Source organism: Cyprinodon tularosa, unplaced genomic scaffold, assembly GCF_016077235.1.
Source record: "Cyprinodon tularosa strain WSP-4 unplaced genomic scaffold, ASM1607723v1 ctg109, whole genome shotgun sequence".
In the NCBI taxonomy this organism is placed as follows: Eukaryota; Metazoa; Chordata; class Actinopteri; order Cyprinodontiformes; family Cyprinodontidae; genus Cyprinodon; species Cyprinodon tularosa.
In genome coordinates, this window is record NW_024037882.1 from 926,656 (window position 1) to 942,424 (window position 15,769).

The following is a 15,769-nucleotide window of genomic DNA, read 5'->3' on the forward strand; positions in this document are numbered from 1 at the left end:
ATGGCGCCCACTAGAGGTGTGGCTGAAATATAAATATATATCTCATGTGTTTACTTCCACTGCTGCCATGTTGTTTTCAGTTAACCCATAAACAAACTTTTCCATGTGGAATTTTAATTGTATTTGTTAATTAATGGAAGCACTGTAGTTATGAAACTCTGCATTTTTTTAATTTAGCAGAATATCAACATAGTTTTTTTTATATATAGTGTAAAATAATTAAGTGATTTGAAAAAAGTTTTTGTTGCATTGAGATTTTATTTTAAATGCAATTAATATCCTTAAATATTATATTGATGTTGATATACTAACTTTAGGAAGTTCTATAAAACATGGATCTTTTATTAATTATTTCAACTCAGAATTTTAAATGTTCCAAGTTAAACTTTCTTGCTAATATGTTCTAAACTCTTCAACACATCTAAAAAAACTTTTTTACAGCTTTAGGTATGTACCTTTTTTTTTTTTTTTTTTTTTTTTTTTTTTTTAAGAGCATACGTTTAGGTAAATCAAAAATGATTACGTTTTCCCATGGTTGTACAGTTCATCTTGTTTGTGTGACCAACCCATAATCCTATTGGGCTGCTAAGCGTTTTATGTTCTTGATGATCAAACTCAATCCTCCAGAGCCCTAACGAGACTTACGACACCTCCTTCGCTTCAGGTGCTGAGGGAAAGGTGTGAGGTTATGTAGCAGTCACATCAAGAGCTGTGAACTGTTGTGTGAAAGGAATTAAGATTAACATTGTCAAATTTGAGCTAGGTCTACCTTTCAAATTTCGATTCAGTAAATGGGTATTTATTTTGTCATACATCAGTGTGCTACCTCCTTTCACGATTCTCATACATAGATCTACCGCTCCAGGCTCTTTCAAAGGGAAACTTCTTTAGAACTCTCTTCATGATTTGGTTTACATGTTCAGACTTAAAAATGAAGGCATTCCCTCCATGTGTTCCTTATTTTTGGTTAAAAAAAATCATGCATATTTCTGAAAATATCACCCTACAACATTCTCTATGATTAATCTGCTTTTTTTGTCATCTTTTCTGAACAAACTTCTGATGTAAATAAGTGACATCTTACTGAGATTAACATTTGAAAGAACAGAATTTAAAATGTTGACATGTGAATTGGAAAATCTTATATATTAGGAAATAGAAGCAATTATTTTTTGTCATTATCAATTTGAATACACTAAGATGTGTTTTTTTTTAAACAAAAATTTCAAAAATAATTTTTTTTAATTCCCCTAACCTGAACCAGGTCAAAATTATATATAAAGGTTCAAATGTACAAATATACCCTTTGTAAGTTTACCTCCATCAGATTTTGTTACCATTTACAGATCTTAAGCTCCATATTTCATACATTTTAAATGCTTCTAGGTTTTGGAAAGCCATTTTCGTTGTTTACTGTTGCCCTGCTGCCTATTCTAAAACCCCCTCAGTTAATAAAAAACAAATCTGTAGCCATCTGACCCAAACTGTTGCTTTCAAAGGAAAGGAAATTGGTCAGACTAATTAGAGACAATAGAAGAACGATTGAGGTTCAAGCTCATCGTTAACAATAATGTGTTTTTCAGCACCTTACGTGTGTTAGAGGAGCCTGGAAGATGGCTCCTACTTCAGTTTGACCCCCGACCATTTGGACAAGCCAAATGCTCTTCAGAGAAAAGACTTATGGTCAGACTAGGTAATTATTCTTAGGCTTGACAACAAAAGAAAATGGTTGATGATATTTAAAATATATTTCTTTAAGAAATCAAGAAGAGAGTTTTTAAAACTTAGAAAATGTATTTGGCTGTCAAGTTTGATGGGATAACTTGGAACATTTTCACTGCCTGCAATACTGTGACTATCTCCAACTGTCCCTAAACTTCCCTGCTGAATGATCTAAACTTTTATACATTTGGAAAATGTTCCCAAACCCACATCAGAACTGGGTTCTAAATAAATAAGGCTGACTAATCAACCTCTGGACTGTCCTCAGCATAACCCTCAATAGATGCAACCTCTTGATTGATTTAATTATTTATTCCTTAATCTCTAAAGTTGCCTATCTGAAGAAAATGTCCAAAGAAATACAATAAAATTCCTATAACATAGATATATACATTGGTGTAAATTTCCTAATATAAAACTTTTAGACATTTTTGTACAGACAATACATGAATAAATGCTCACGCTCTGATACCATTAACATGAGATTATTATTACTATATCTCACATTTTCCAAAAACTGAAATTAGCTTCTTCATGCAAAATGCATATCCAAAAGTAAAGAGTCTGAATGCTTTTAACCTCATAAATGAATGATACCTAACATGGTGAATCTTTAAGGATGGCTCTTTACAGTGAGTCATTTTATATCTGGATAAGGAGCTGTTTTCACTTTTCTCAGACTTTTAACTGTTCAGTGGGAAAGGGTGAGAGAAACCTTCCACATTCTGATCTACAATAGGTCCATCAAAAAACGGGACAATCACTCATTGCTATTTTCAGAGTGTGATGTCACTCCCTTGTGTGTTAGCTAACCCATTACAGCAGCATCTGTCACAAGTAGAAGGTGGTGCACAGAGCAAGAGAAAGAACTACAAATAGAACAGAATTGTGCTTTTTAGTAGTGTATGTTCTCTTCCTCCAGCTTTAGGTTGCGTCCAATTCATCCATGAAAGCTTTTAATATTTTATGAATGAGAGTGACTCAGAAAGTGTGAAGCTGTGAATGTGTGTGGTGTGGTGGGAGGATGTTCTGGAGATAGAAATCCGTTACGCTCTTTTTTTTTAACCTTTTTAGGGTGTCTACAGTAAAGTAAAAAAAAAAAAAAAAAAAACTCAAACTCTGTTACACATACATCTCCTCTGATCAGGTAAACTTAGCGACCATTTATACAGAATAGCCCAACAAAGATGTGACCTTAAGTTTGTGTGATAACTGCACAAAAAGATGTGTTAAAATATCACATATCATTTATGAGATTCTGAGAATTTAGTTTTATCTACAATTTCATAAAGATATACATCGTTCGGGTGTTCAGGTGGCGCAGTGGCTGGCGCGCACGACCCATGTATGGAGGCCTTAGTCCTTAAAGCGGGCGATCCGGGTTCGAATCCGGTCTTTGGTGCTCTCCTGCATGTCTCTCCCTGTCTCTCATACCCCCTTCCTGTCAACCTACTGTCGAAAAAACAAGCCACTAGTGCCGTAAAAACGCAAAAAGATATACATCATTAATGAGGAAAATATAAAGTCATTTAGAAGCAAAATTCAACTGTATGTCCCTGATTCCATGTCTGAACTATCTACCTTTTTAGAGACTAATTTATTTCAGCAAAGACATAAAGCAAAAGCTTTAAAGTATTGATCTGCTTAAAGCTCTACTGCATTCCTTGATATTAATATCAGTTTCAACTCAGTCTTTTTCTTATCACCACTGCCTACCTTTTCAAGGCTGGCATTTAAAAAAATTAAATAGTCTAGAGAGCTGGTCTTAATGAAATGTAGTTTTGTTTACACTTGTGTATACAAAATGACAAAATAAAATCTAAATCTTCAGTCTAAGTTGCCATCAACTTGTCTCCAATGGAATGTAGTACTTTTTATTTTCACTGGGATAAAAATCCTTGAAAATCAATGTTCAGGATAATCTTATGATTCCATTTAATGAGGTAGTGGAGAATAAGGGATTCGGAGACTCCCAGGAAAAGTTACCTACAGGCGCCCTCTAGTGATGGGAACGCTTGTGGTGCTCGTTGAAGAGAGGATATGTTAAATGTGCTTAAAATACTATATACTAGATGCATTAGGACAATGATTATTGTAAAACTAAAAGTTGTGTTTTTGTTAAACACGTTTTCATCAAGTTTATGATGCTGTAAGCTGATCTAATATTCAGGCTTCTCATTTAATAAAATAAATTTTTTTGTAGTAAGTCACTTCAGATTTATATATTATTCAGTTGATCAGTTATACACAAATGAATGTCTTTCAGATGAATATTTCTGATAATGGCCTTAAAGCTGATAAAAAAAAATAAATCTTAAGATGTTATGGCATGCATCTTTCTTTAGGAATTCTGTCCCACTGAGAAGTGTGTTCCATGCACTCAGCATATGTACTTGATACCTGGTCAGGGGCCCTGCACATGAAGTGCATCAGTGCACCATGGCATAGAGGTGATCAGCCAGTAGCTGCCGTGGCTTTAAATGTGGCTTTTAGCTCATACTATATGTTCATCATTGGCTCTGGTGTTGCTCAACTTTATTTGTATGGTTTAGGTGATGTGAGTTTTCTGGCCGATCGACCCCAGTGATGCTGTGGGAACCAAAGTGGGAACCAAAGCAGCTACTTATGCTTCTACAAAGTGTGAGCACATTTTTCCAGTTGTGAAAATAAAAGGCTGTTCAGTGAAGTGGGACATCAGGTTTACAAATGGTTGTGCTTCTTTGGACTTGAGAAGGCAAGATGGTTCAGACAACAGATGACATGGCTCCTAAAATCTATGACAATGGAAGCTTTACATTGACTCTCAAGCAACTTTGATTCTGTGCATCTGCACTAATCTGGGAGCTTAGTTCCCAAGGGAATGGGTCATATTGTTTTCATTCTAAAAAATGTGAAACTTTTAAGCAGCAGTTGGATGTTTAGGCTCTGACTCTAAGTAGTTCATCTCTTGGGAATTTCTTACAACCTTAAAAATTAGTTTTGCTCCTCAATCCTCCTAAGAGTACTGTTTTCCATTTCTATCACAGTTTTTTTCCTTCAACCAAACTTTCCAATGATAAGCTTGGAAACATAATGGCCATTTTCTTTAGCAGTAATCTGTCATAGCTTGCCCTGCTCTGTTTCTATAACTGTTGGCTTAATATTTATTTCAGTGATCAATATTATGACTGTGAAGCCAAAACAACTTATTTTTTTTGGCCTTGTGTTCAATTCTTTAAGCTTTAAGTTCTGTTCATCAAAATGAATAGCCCTTTATCTGATTAAGCTTTATAAGTCAGTCAGTAAAATGTAACCCTTTCAGTCATATTCTGATCCTCCTGTTGGTAAAGTATTTTAGCATTTCAATGTTCAAAAACTACTTTGCTCTTATTTTTCTTTCAGGCTCAGGTTGAATACAACATCTGGTGTTTAACAGCATGTGCTCGATTCTAACAGATTAGTCTGACCAATGAGCTGTTAAATGATTTAATCTTTAAAAAAATAGATATGAAGACTCATATTTATGGTGGTATTCTCCATCCTTATGGTCCTCTGCTCCTGTTTGCCTCCCCAGCATGACTTTGTGCGACGGGATCGCTCGCCGCGCATTCTCATTGACCTCATCCAGAGGACCAAGGATGCTGTGCGGGAGCTGGACAACTTGCAGTACCGTAAGATGAAGAAGATTCTCTATCAGGAGAAGCACAATGGGCCCATGGGGGAAAGCCAAGAAGAGGAGGAGGTGAGTAGAACGTGTAGCGTGACTGGAAACACAATCAGTGAAATAAATAAAATGCTTTTAGGTATAAAAGTGCTTTAGTTTGTCTGCATTTAGTCTGAGGGATCAAATCCCTATCAAATTGATTTAGTTTTTAATCCCTTATGATAGCTTTGAGTTAGTTATGTATTAGTAGTTCCAACATACAAGTTCACAGTTTTTACTTTTCAAAGTTTCCTTTAAATTAATATTATTGCACAGTTTAAAAAGATTTAAAAAATATTGTACTTTTTAGTTTATTTTTGAGTTAAGAATTTAAGTAATTTCAAATGTTTTTGTCAAATTTACAATATTTCTCTCTTATTGGGGGAGTTTGTAGCAATGACTTGGCGTCAATAAAGACCACTGTGTCTTTAGGTTTAATAAACAGAGGTATTGCACTAATCTACAGCCAAAGGTGTCCTTCCATCTGTGGTCTCTAGACTGATAATGAATTCAGACGTCGCTCAGGTGACCCAATCTAAGGCATAGTGAACATGGATGGTCAGCTAGTCATGGCAGCAGTGTTAACTAACACCATGTAATGTAGGCCACAGCAGCCACCCGACCTCACAGCAACAAGACACCTTTAGAAATCAGACTGGTATTACGTAAAAGACATAACACATTTTTTTATTTAATGAGTATTTGGACATGATGAATAGATGTTTCCTTTGCCTTTTAGTTGCAAACTTAATAGGCTTCAAACCTGAATTTTATTTATCAGATCAGACACAAAATTATTTTTATTGCATCTATTTAACATAGAAGTGATTACAGGACAAAAATGGTCAACGTGTAAGATTATTGGTGACGTCCTGAGTGATCTCTGGGCCAGCAAGTGTTTATCAGCATTTTTGTTCCCAACAGGACGGCGAGGCAGCCAGCTGTAAGATGAACAGCCTGGGCAGCAATCACTCCATCCCCAGCACCTCAGTCAGCACCGGTAGCCAGAGCAGCAGTGTGAACAGCATGCAGGAGGTGCTGGATGATGGCTGCTCAGACATGACCATGATGCAGCCCCAGGACTACAGCAGCACGTTGGAGTCCTCTACACACACCAAAAAGGTAAAAGTCGAGACTGAAGATGGGCGCCTTCTTCAAACTACTCAGTGGATGACCTTTTTGAAGTCCCACAACCTTTTTTTTTTTTTTTTTTTTTTTTTTTTTTTGAGGTTTGCTCCTTTACCTCAACCAATATCTGAACTTTTATTACAATAGTGGCCATATTAGTTATAGTTTTAGTACGTTCTTTAAGTTAAATAAAAATAAAAAGGTTATTAATAAGTTTAAGCCGTACAACTAGTTCCTTTCTGAGATAGCTTCACACTTTTGATAAAGAGACTCAGCCAACATCCTCCAGTTTCTCTCACATCTTTTTTCACGCTCAATCCCCTCCCCCCGAAACCATGGAAACCATCAACACAGTAACTGTTTACGGATTTCTTCAAGTTCATCTCGGCTGTGGTTCACACTCTGAGAACAAAGCCTGTGTGCTCTAGAAAGCTGCACATGCACTGCTTTTACCCCTTCGACTGTCTTCTTACATGCACAGAGTTTACACAGGTCAACACAGTGAACATCAACATCATTGAAAAAGCAGCAGGCAGAGGGCTGTTACATCTGTCACTCCCCTCCTTCAGTTGCTCTTTGTGGTTTGACAGTACATGAATAAGGTTGTCACTTAATGAGCAGACAGCTGGTTTGTTCTTCTAAGTTCGAGGCTGAGCTTGAAAGTGACACACATTGTTTTTTTCCAGACATTTATGAAGTTCCTCACATGAATCGGGTCTATGATCCCAGGTCCCTAGGAAATGTTCAAAGGGTAAAGGGAGGGGGTACTATTTCATTATGTTTCATAAGGCTTCACTTGACATAGTTTACGCTAAGATTCCTTTTAAAATTCAGAGGTTGTTTGATTTATATCAGAGAGGATTTCATCGATTTACAGCAAAACGTATTTAAGGTTGAAATTTATACAATGATATAATTTATCGCTTTAAGCTCCAGTTCTTCATTAAGGTGGTTTGCACCCATAGTCCTCAGATTTTTTTCTAATTCGTTGTTTTTCTTTCCGTGACTTTTTTTTTTTTTTTTTTACAAAACTGCCCTCTTTAAAATAGTAGCTTACAATTTAAGAGCATATTCATTATGAGCTATTTACATTTGTTATTTCTAATTTTGTGCACATTATATTTACTTTTAAAGAGTCAAAAATTCTCCAAATAAAATTGATGGCTGATAACAGAGTGCAAATAAAACAAACCACGCATTAAAAGTGACCCGTCTCTAGTTATAGAAGTGTTTTCAGGGAAGATTTTCCTTATATTTAGAAGTTCAATGCAAAAACATCTTCTTCTAATCCCTTTCCAGGATGCAGTAAATTCTGATGAGAGCAATTTGTCTTATCTTTTTTTTTTTCTTTTTATGCAGGACCATCAATATAACTGGGATGATGGGATCCACAGAGACCATCGGCCGGAGCCAAGGCATGCCTCCTCCGACAAAAGCAGCCAGGCCTCCAACTACAAAAACAAAGCCGGCTTTGCTACCATCAAGTCTGCTTCACTGGTAAGAGGAAATCAAAATCTTTGCCTTTTTTAAATGAGATTCAGGGAAAGTTTTCTGTTTCCCTCAGGGTTTCAGAATGAATCACTTTCAGAGGGTTCACCTTAAAAGCTGGGTTACTTTGAAAACCCAAAGATAACTGTGACTTTTTCTACCAGAAGACAAAATTTCAGCGTGTTCTTAGCGCAGCTGCATAGCAAGGCACAGAGGGGCATTCTTTTGTTTGTCTCTGTTAAGACCTGTCTGTGGATGTGCAGGGGGAACAGCTGCGTTTGGGAGTTAGTACTCCACACATGCTTGAACAATCTCATGTTTAAGCAGCAGATCAGGCCAGAATCCTGTTCTCAGACATCAGTTTCTCCTTGTCTATGTTCCCTCTATCTGGATGCTATTCTTCCACACATGGAGCTTCCTTATCTGCTCCTTTTATGTCCTCTTGCCCAACATTCAAACTATCACCTTCCTCACTACTTTTTTCCATTCCTCGCCCTCCTTCAGAGGATTATCTGATATGACTCCATATTCTGTTATAAAGGAGAGTGTGGTCTTTCTCTGTCTTTCATTCTCTCTTTCTCTCCTTCACCCTCCCTGTCTGTTGTCATGGAAACCAGCTCTAGTAACTAGATAGTAATAGTTGAGTGTGCTGTGTTTGTGCTCTCCCCCAGCCCTGACCCACTGGTTTAAATTCTGCTGTCCGGTCTTAATTCCTACATCTGATTGAACAGACAGAGAACTAAGGCAAGCCTGTGTGTTGGCTAATGTGTGTGTCCTCATATTGTCCTTGACCACAGTCCACAAACCAGCAGCAGACCAGGGCCAAGCACTGATTGCATCGTTTGCTAAACACCTTAAACATTATCCTTGCAAATGATCTTTAATCTTTTATACTTTGCAGTGACAGAAACATATTCAGGAGCAGTAGGGCAACAATGAGAGTTTGGAAAGTGAGAAAAAAGTAATGAAATACAAATCTATAAGCACTTATGGTTTTAAGAAAACGTGTGATGTCTTAGTTATCAAAAAAAAAGACTATTAATGTAATAATTGTGTATGGGAGATAAAAACAAATATTTGCTTTTCTAAAAGAAACAGAAAATATCTAACTCTTCTAATGCAGCTCTGAACATTGTGTCAGCTTTGGTTTTTTTGCACCTTAAGTGTCTCACCCTGTAATTGAAGCAGCCTGTGTTAAACGCGGCTACATCCCGTAAAGCTCAGTACCGTTGTAGTGCTTCAGCCCGGCGGCGCTGAAAGAAATGACATCATCCTTTTCTTGCCGAGCGCAGACGGCACTCGGATTGGCCTTAACTCACCGAGACTAGAGAAAGGTAGACGCAGAGAATGAGCGAGACAAATAAGCCATCCATATGGCGAGACAGGTGAGACATAAAGCAGCAAAGGATGGAGGGAGAAAGAAAGGAATCCTTTTTAAGTTTGACAATAAATATAGAATTTAAGAATATGGTCAGAAATATGAAAGAAGGCAAGAGACATTCAATCTGAGAAAAGAGATAGATTTAGAGTAAGAAGTAGTAAGATGCAAGTGAAAGGGAAAAGGATAATTGCTCTGCACCTTCAGGTGCAGGTTATAACCTGACGGCATGTTTGCTGCTGGCTGATTATGCTAAAATGTGAGACCTATCGAAACATGCATTAGTCCGATAGTACTAATGCTAACGTTTAAAAGCTTTTAACTTTGAGCAATAGACTGAATAGGCCTCTTCATTTGAGTATTTTTTTTAGTATGCAGTGATTTTTTTTCTCTTCTTCATTTGATCTTGTTCCAATCACAGAATTATCTGGATTTGAACTGGTTTCTATATGACAGACCAGAACAAAGCGGTGCAGAAATGTGACATGGCTCTATAAAGGTTTTCACCAATACAAACCTGAAAAGTGTTGCATGCAATTATATTCAGCCCTTTTTAATCTGATTACTCTAAATAAGATGTTGTGCAACTAATCGTCTTCAGATGTTCAGCTGTGCTGTAAAGTTCTAAGAGGTTTATTAGAAATGAATCGACACCAAGGAGACCAAAGATTCCACCAAACAGGTCAAGGTTAAGAGCCTACCAAGCCTAAACTTACAGGTCTAGAGAGGAATGCATTTATCAGATAAGTAGCCATGGAATTATTAGTCATGAGATCCCAAACTATAAGGTTTTCTTTCAGGATAGCTGCCCATGAATTAGCATGAGTAGCTTATAGAGAATGCAGTAGACTTGCAACTAATACACAGGAAAGCTTCCCTAAACATACAGCTAACAGGGATACAAGAGTTTTCATCCACACATAGCAATCTAAGAGTGACCAAGTCAAAGTCCAGACATAAATCCAATTCAAAATTTGTCTTTAGAGAAACCCCGCCCCCTAATCTGACTAGGCTTTAAGTGATCTAGGAAGAAGAAAATGAAACATTTAAAATCTCTAAGTACACCAATCTGGTAGAGAGATGACCCAAAGCCCTTGCAGCTGTAGTCAACGTTAGAAATGCTTCTGTGCATTATTGGCAGATGGGGAATGAATCCAATTTCACCCCAACTTTTTGAGATTTCTGCTATAAAAGATATTGCAAACAAACTGTAACTTGGTTTCCACATTAGTGTTCTCTAAGGATTTTATACAGCATAAATATTAAATAGCCATTAAGTTGGTGGGTGTAGCATGAGGAAATGTGGAAAAGCTGAATTGTTGTAAAGTCATGGCTCTTTATTTATAAAAATAGCATTATTAGAAATGAAATAACTGAAATATTCTTTCAAAAGTTGCAAATCTGCAAACTACAGACTTTTTACATATTTTTTTCTGGAGACTTAGGTGATGTTTTGGGGCCCTCTGCTTCCTCTTTTCATCTAGATCGCTTCACCATATGTCACTACAACCTTTGGGTATTTTCCTTCCTTCACTTTAAATACATCCAGCGCTCATCTGTGAAGAGTTTATTGATCTGACATCCAGTAAATGGAAAGACCAAACTAGTCTGAGTTCCAAAGGGAAACAAGTTGAATGCTCATATTTGCTGTCGCTTTAACTTGTCTCGTCAGTCAATGTAAAAGAAACATTCCAGAGCACCTTATACTGCAAAATAAGCTAAGTTAAGTTCCAGCTGATTACCCCCACCCCCTGGTGCTGAACCTTGAATATGATCTTCTTGTTAGACCCACAGCCTGGTGTGAAAGAGGCCGCCACATGACGTGACTTGGCGCTTTGTGGCATTGGAGCAAGTGACCAGGATTGGGCGGCCCTATTACAGTAGAGGTATTGATTCAACATGGATTTAGGAAGAGAGCTCAGAGTCCACCAACCCTCCATTATTCGTTTCCTCTAGATTTGTGCTTATTTCAATTCTAATGTTTTTTTCTTATTATTTATTTATTTATATTTTTTTCCTCTGTATCTTCATTTGGTGTTTTTCTTTACAAGGTCCCTCCCTCATCACTCAGCTTGCTCTTTTCTGAACCCCCCCTCCTCCAACTTCTCTCAGTCTTTCTAAATGAGGTATTCATGTAACCCACCTGCTGTCCGCCGCTTAGCGTTAGCCGCACTAAAAAGCCGCTCTGTCCTCTTGTTGGCCCGCGGAGTCGGCCTGCCTCATTCACAGTTCACACGTTTCCTTTGGCCGCTGCATGCTGAGGACACGAACCAAAGAAGGGGAGGGGGCTTCATCATCCTGTAAAGGTTGGGAAAAGAGGGGCGGGGGGTCTCCGGGTAGCATCGGAGCTCAGGCAGGGTTGTTTCAGACATAGGATGCTGCACAAGGTTCCTGGATGCTCCTGCACTTGGCTAAAGTCGCCATCATGTTTGGCCGGAAGAGTTCAGGTGGAAGCTATGAGAAGATGCGGAGTGAATACTACCTAGATACGGAGAACCCTTTCCCTCCACAGGTACTGGTTTTGGTTTAAGGTCGATCCACCGTTCTAAACGCTGGGTGGTGACTTTTTAAGTTTTCATCAGTTGTTGAGGTCATTTGAACACTTTAGAGGTTCTCTAATCTCTAACCAGATAGTACTTTGCTGGTAAATTCGCTCTCTGTTTTGTTTGTGTAACTAAACAATAATAGCAATCTCTTCGATATCTTTTGGTATCACATATTTTCTTGGCTTCACAATCTTTTTTTTTTTCTTCTACCTTCTTTTATCTACATGGAGTAGATATATTTTTATGTCGGACATGTATGACAATAAGAATTGGCTTATGCCTTTGCCAACAGGTAACAAAACAGATCCACGAGCATGAGCAGGAAAGTGAGCTACGGGAGCAGATGTCGGGCTACAAGCGTATGCGACGGCAGCACCAGAAGCAGCTGATCGCCCTGGAGAACAAGCTAAAGGCCGAGATGGACGAGCACCGACTCAAACTGCAGAAGGAGGTGGAGACGCAGGCCAACAATGCCTACATCGAACTGGAGAAACTGGCAAAACGCCACGCAGTGCAAACTGACAAGGAGGTGGGCATAAATACACTCATTTTACTTATTTTACTGACGATTATGTTGACATAGATGTTTCATGTAAAAGAAGGTCAGAAAAGACCAAATAGATGTGTTTTTATATTTAGCTACTAATATCAACTTTTTGTAGTTTCTAACAACATTATAGCTTTTAGAAGAAAATTGTTAGCACATGACACACTGCTGCCTCCTAATGACACATACGATAAGGCACAGGAGCAGAACTAGGTCAAAGTATGTTTACTCTCTGAAAAACAAGCTGCATATCTTTCTGATTAACACACAGTATATCTAGCCATATCTAGCCAGCAAGGAGATAATTTCAACAAACATGTAAGGCTCAACAAGTACACATGGTAGTTTATCACAAACAGCAAGCTTGTTTCCCACCATGAGGAGTGTAGCATCAAAATGCTATTTTTAAATTGTAGTTTTTATCCAAAGTCTAACAATATATTAATATATTAGACGATCAGGTCAACTTTGGGATGGCTGTTTACAGCATTTGTCTTTCTGATTTATTTGTATGTACAGAAGCCCATCTGCTGTTTTCTACCTTTTAAAAGATAATTATATTGGCCTTAACTCACCGAGTTATATTATATTCTTATAATTTTTATTCTAGGTATTTTGATTGAAAGTAATAATAAAATTTGACATAAAAGCCAATGTTTACGTAAAAAAGGGGGGTGGGGCTTTTTTTTTCCTTTTTCTATAAAAAAATCTTTTTAACAAATATTTAAACCTAGCATACAAATTTGAACACAGCCTAAAGACTGGCTTTAACATGCGTTTCCCGTTTGCTTTCAGATGAAGACAGCCCTCGCAGACGAGAAGAAGTTCCAGCAGCAGATCATGGCACAGCAGAAAAAGGAGCTGACCACATTTCTGGATAATCAGAAGAAGCAGTACAAACTCTGCAAGGAGAAGATAAAGGAGGTTTGCTGCTTCTTCTCATTCCTTTGTACGCCTCTCTCGTGTGTGACACACAGTCCTTTTTACTGTTTATTGTTGAGTCAACCCTCCTACACTAAAAAAACAAAAAAACAGGAACATTCAAAATCTCCAAAGTGGAAGTTTTGTTGAGTCACTCGTCCTACTTACCATGTACCTACACATTTATATGCACACAAGCAGGGAGAAGTACTAATCCATATGGACGCTGGAGAATTATTATGCCTCCACAAACCGAAATGAGGTTCACAAAGCGTTCTTACATGCTGGGAGTGTGATGCATTGTGTTTTCACTTACGAGATAAGTGACCAAAATTAGGTCAGTTCGGTCAAAGGGAAACATTACTGGAAGGAAGAGATATTTCCCACAAACTGTGGGTTACAACAGAATTAGCCCCTTCAGAGGGAAGGGATCAGGCTTCAGTGTTAAGTGCATTAGTGTGAGCTGTAGATTTTTCAAAGGAATTGGGCAAAAATCAGAGGTTAGCTGGAGTTTGCAATAAGCCATCTCTACTAACGAATATTAATATGACCCAAATACCTGTTTGTTTTATACTGCTTTGGCTTTCCATATATCACTTAATACTCCAAATCAGAAAGCAGTTTTCTTACAGTCTTATATTTTTACAAATAATCCCTGATCTGAGTGACAACAGTCTTCTCTGTTTTCACCTCATTTTCTATAGGAGATGAATGAGGACCACAGTACGCCCAAAAAGGAGAAGCAGGAGCGTCTGTCCAAGCACAAAGAGAACATGCAACATTCCCAGGCCGAAGAGGAGGCCCATCTTCTGGCCCAACAGAGGGTTTTCTATGAAAGGAACTGCCGTGCCTTTAGGCGGAAAGTCATGGTTAAAAGGCACGACGTGGAGCAGGAACAGATCCGTGAGGTGGGGACCATCTACATCCTAAACATACCTGCAAAACAGTTCAATGTTCATCACATTATTTGAGTGATGGATGAAGGTTCAACACAGAACAGCAATCTGTTCCTGCTGAAAACACCAATTGTTTAATAAGTAGATTATTAACGAGCAAAGCTAGCCAACTATGTCATAATCTAAAAGCTTGAAATCTGGAGACAGGTTTTAGAGTTTGAAAGCTCCCTGTGGGAAAAAAACTCACAATGATGTTGAGTTTAAATAGGGCAGGTTCTAGAGTGGAATGCTAACTGTTTTTAAGTGGTTTATTTAAGGAAAGTACAGCAGCCGGACTTTAATTTTTATATTCCGTAGCTCATTTTGCTTAAAAAAAAAAAAAAAAAAAAAGCATTTTAAAAGGTGCTTCCACATGTATTATTTTATTTATTTATTAACTGAAAAGTTCATAAAACTGGTTTCAGAACCTCAGAGACACCAGACCTTTCCAGTCCACAGCTTTTGTGACTTAATGAATAATTATGAAAGGAAGAGTCATCAGTTGTTTTTATTTTTTCAAACTAGGAGTTAAACAAGAAGAAGACCCAGAAGGAGATGGAGCACGCTATGCTGATTCGCCAAGATGAGTCCACCCAGGAGCTGGAGCAGAGGCAGCTGAAGACGCTGCAGAAGCTGAGGATGGACCTGATCCGCCTGCAGCACCAGACGGAGCTGGAGAACCAGATTGAGTACAACAACAGACGAGAGCGAGAACTCCACCGCAAACATGTGCTGGAGCTCCGGCAGCAGCCCAAGAACCTCAAAGTGAGTCCTCAAAGGCGACGCGTTTCTGTTCAGTCACCGATGTGCTGGAAAATTGGGCTTTCAGGTAGCTTGATTTCAGCTCCTAGATGGCGCAAGCTGCAGGCAACATCCTTTTTTTCCACGTTCACTTTTGAATAGGCAGTGATGCAACTTAAATGTAATTAATTAAAATGGGCAGACGATGCAACAACTTTTAAAATGTGTCGCCTCAAAACTGGAAACAGATCCTTAAATTTTAGTTCAGAACAGATAAACCTAAATACCATTATTTTGCTTTTATTCCTTAATCAATGTCCTTTGTTCTTCTGACACCAAACTATCCATCAGGTGTTGGAGCTTCAGATCAAGAAGCAGTTCCAAGACACATGTAAGGTGCAGACCAAGCAGTACAAAGCCCTGCGCCACCACCAGATGGAAGTTACGCCCAAGGCTGAGCATAAGACGGTGCTGAAGGCCCTAAAGGATGAGCAGACACGCAAGCTGGCCATCCTGGCTGAGCAGTATGAGCAGAGCATCAATGAGATGATGGCCTCACAGGCGGTAAGTAGAGAGGATTTAAAAAGCTTTTATGTCTAAAAAATAAAAAATTAAGATTAAAGCTCGACAGATTCTGTATCAGCTCGTTTATTTTCTTCAACTTATCTTCCACTTTCTGTC

General features: G+C 38.2%; 1 protein-coding gene across 2 annotated transcripts in view; it reads left to right on the plus strand.

The window, feature by feature from the left end:
* The window catches only part of taok3a (TAO kinase 3a), a 67,911-nt gene that overhangs the window by 46,435 nt on the left and 5,707 nt on the right, over nt 1-15,769 (plus strand). The window contains exons 12-19 of one of the 2 annotated variants that reach the window (XM_038293476.1): nt 5,276-5,443; nt 6,329-6,526; nt 7,892-8,029; nt 12,237-12,473; nt 13,287-13,415; nt 14,117-14,320; nt 14,873-15,112; nt 15,440-15,652. In XM_038293476.1, the coding sequence (XP_038149404.1) occupies nt 5,276-5,443; nt 6,329-6,526; nt 7,892-8,029; nt 12,237-12,473; nt 13,287-13,415; nt 14,117-14,320; nt 14,873-15,112; nt 15,440-15,652 (1,527 nt within the window). Of the gene's footprint in view, nt 1-5,275; nt 5,444-6,328; nt 6,527-7,891; nt 8,030-11,739; nt 11,911-12,236; nt 12,474-13,286; nt 13,416-14,116; nt 14,321-14,872; nt 15,113-15,439; nt 15,653-15,769 lie in introns of those variants that run through there. The other variant, XM_038293484.1, reaches the window with a different exon arrangement.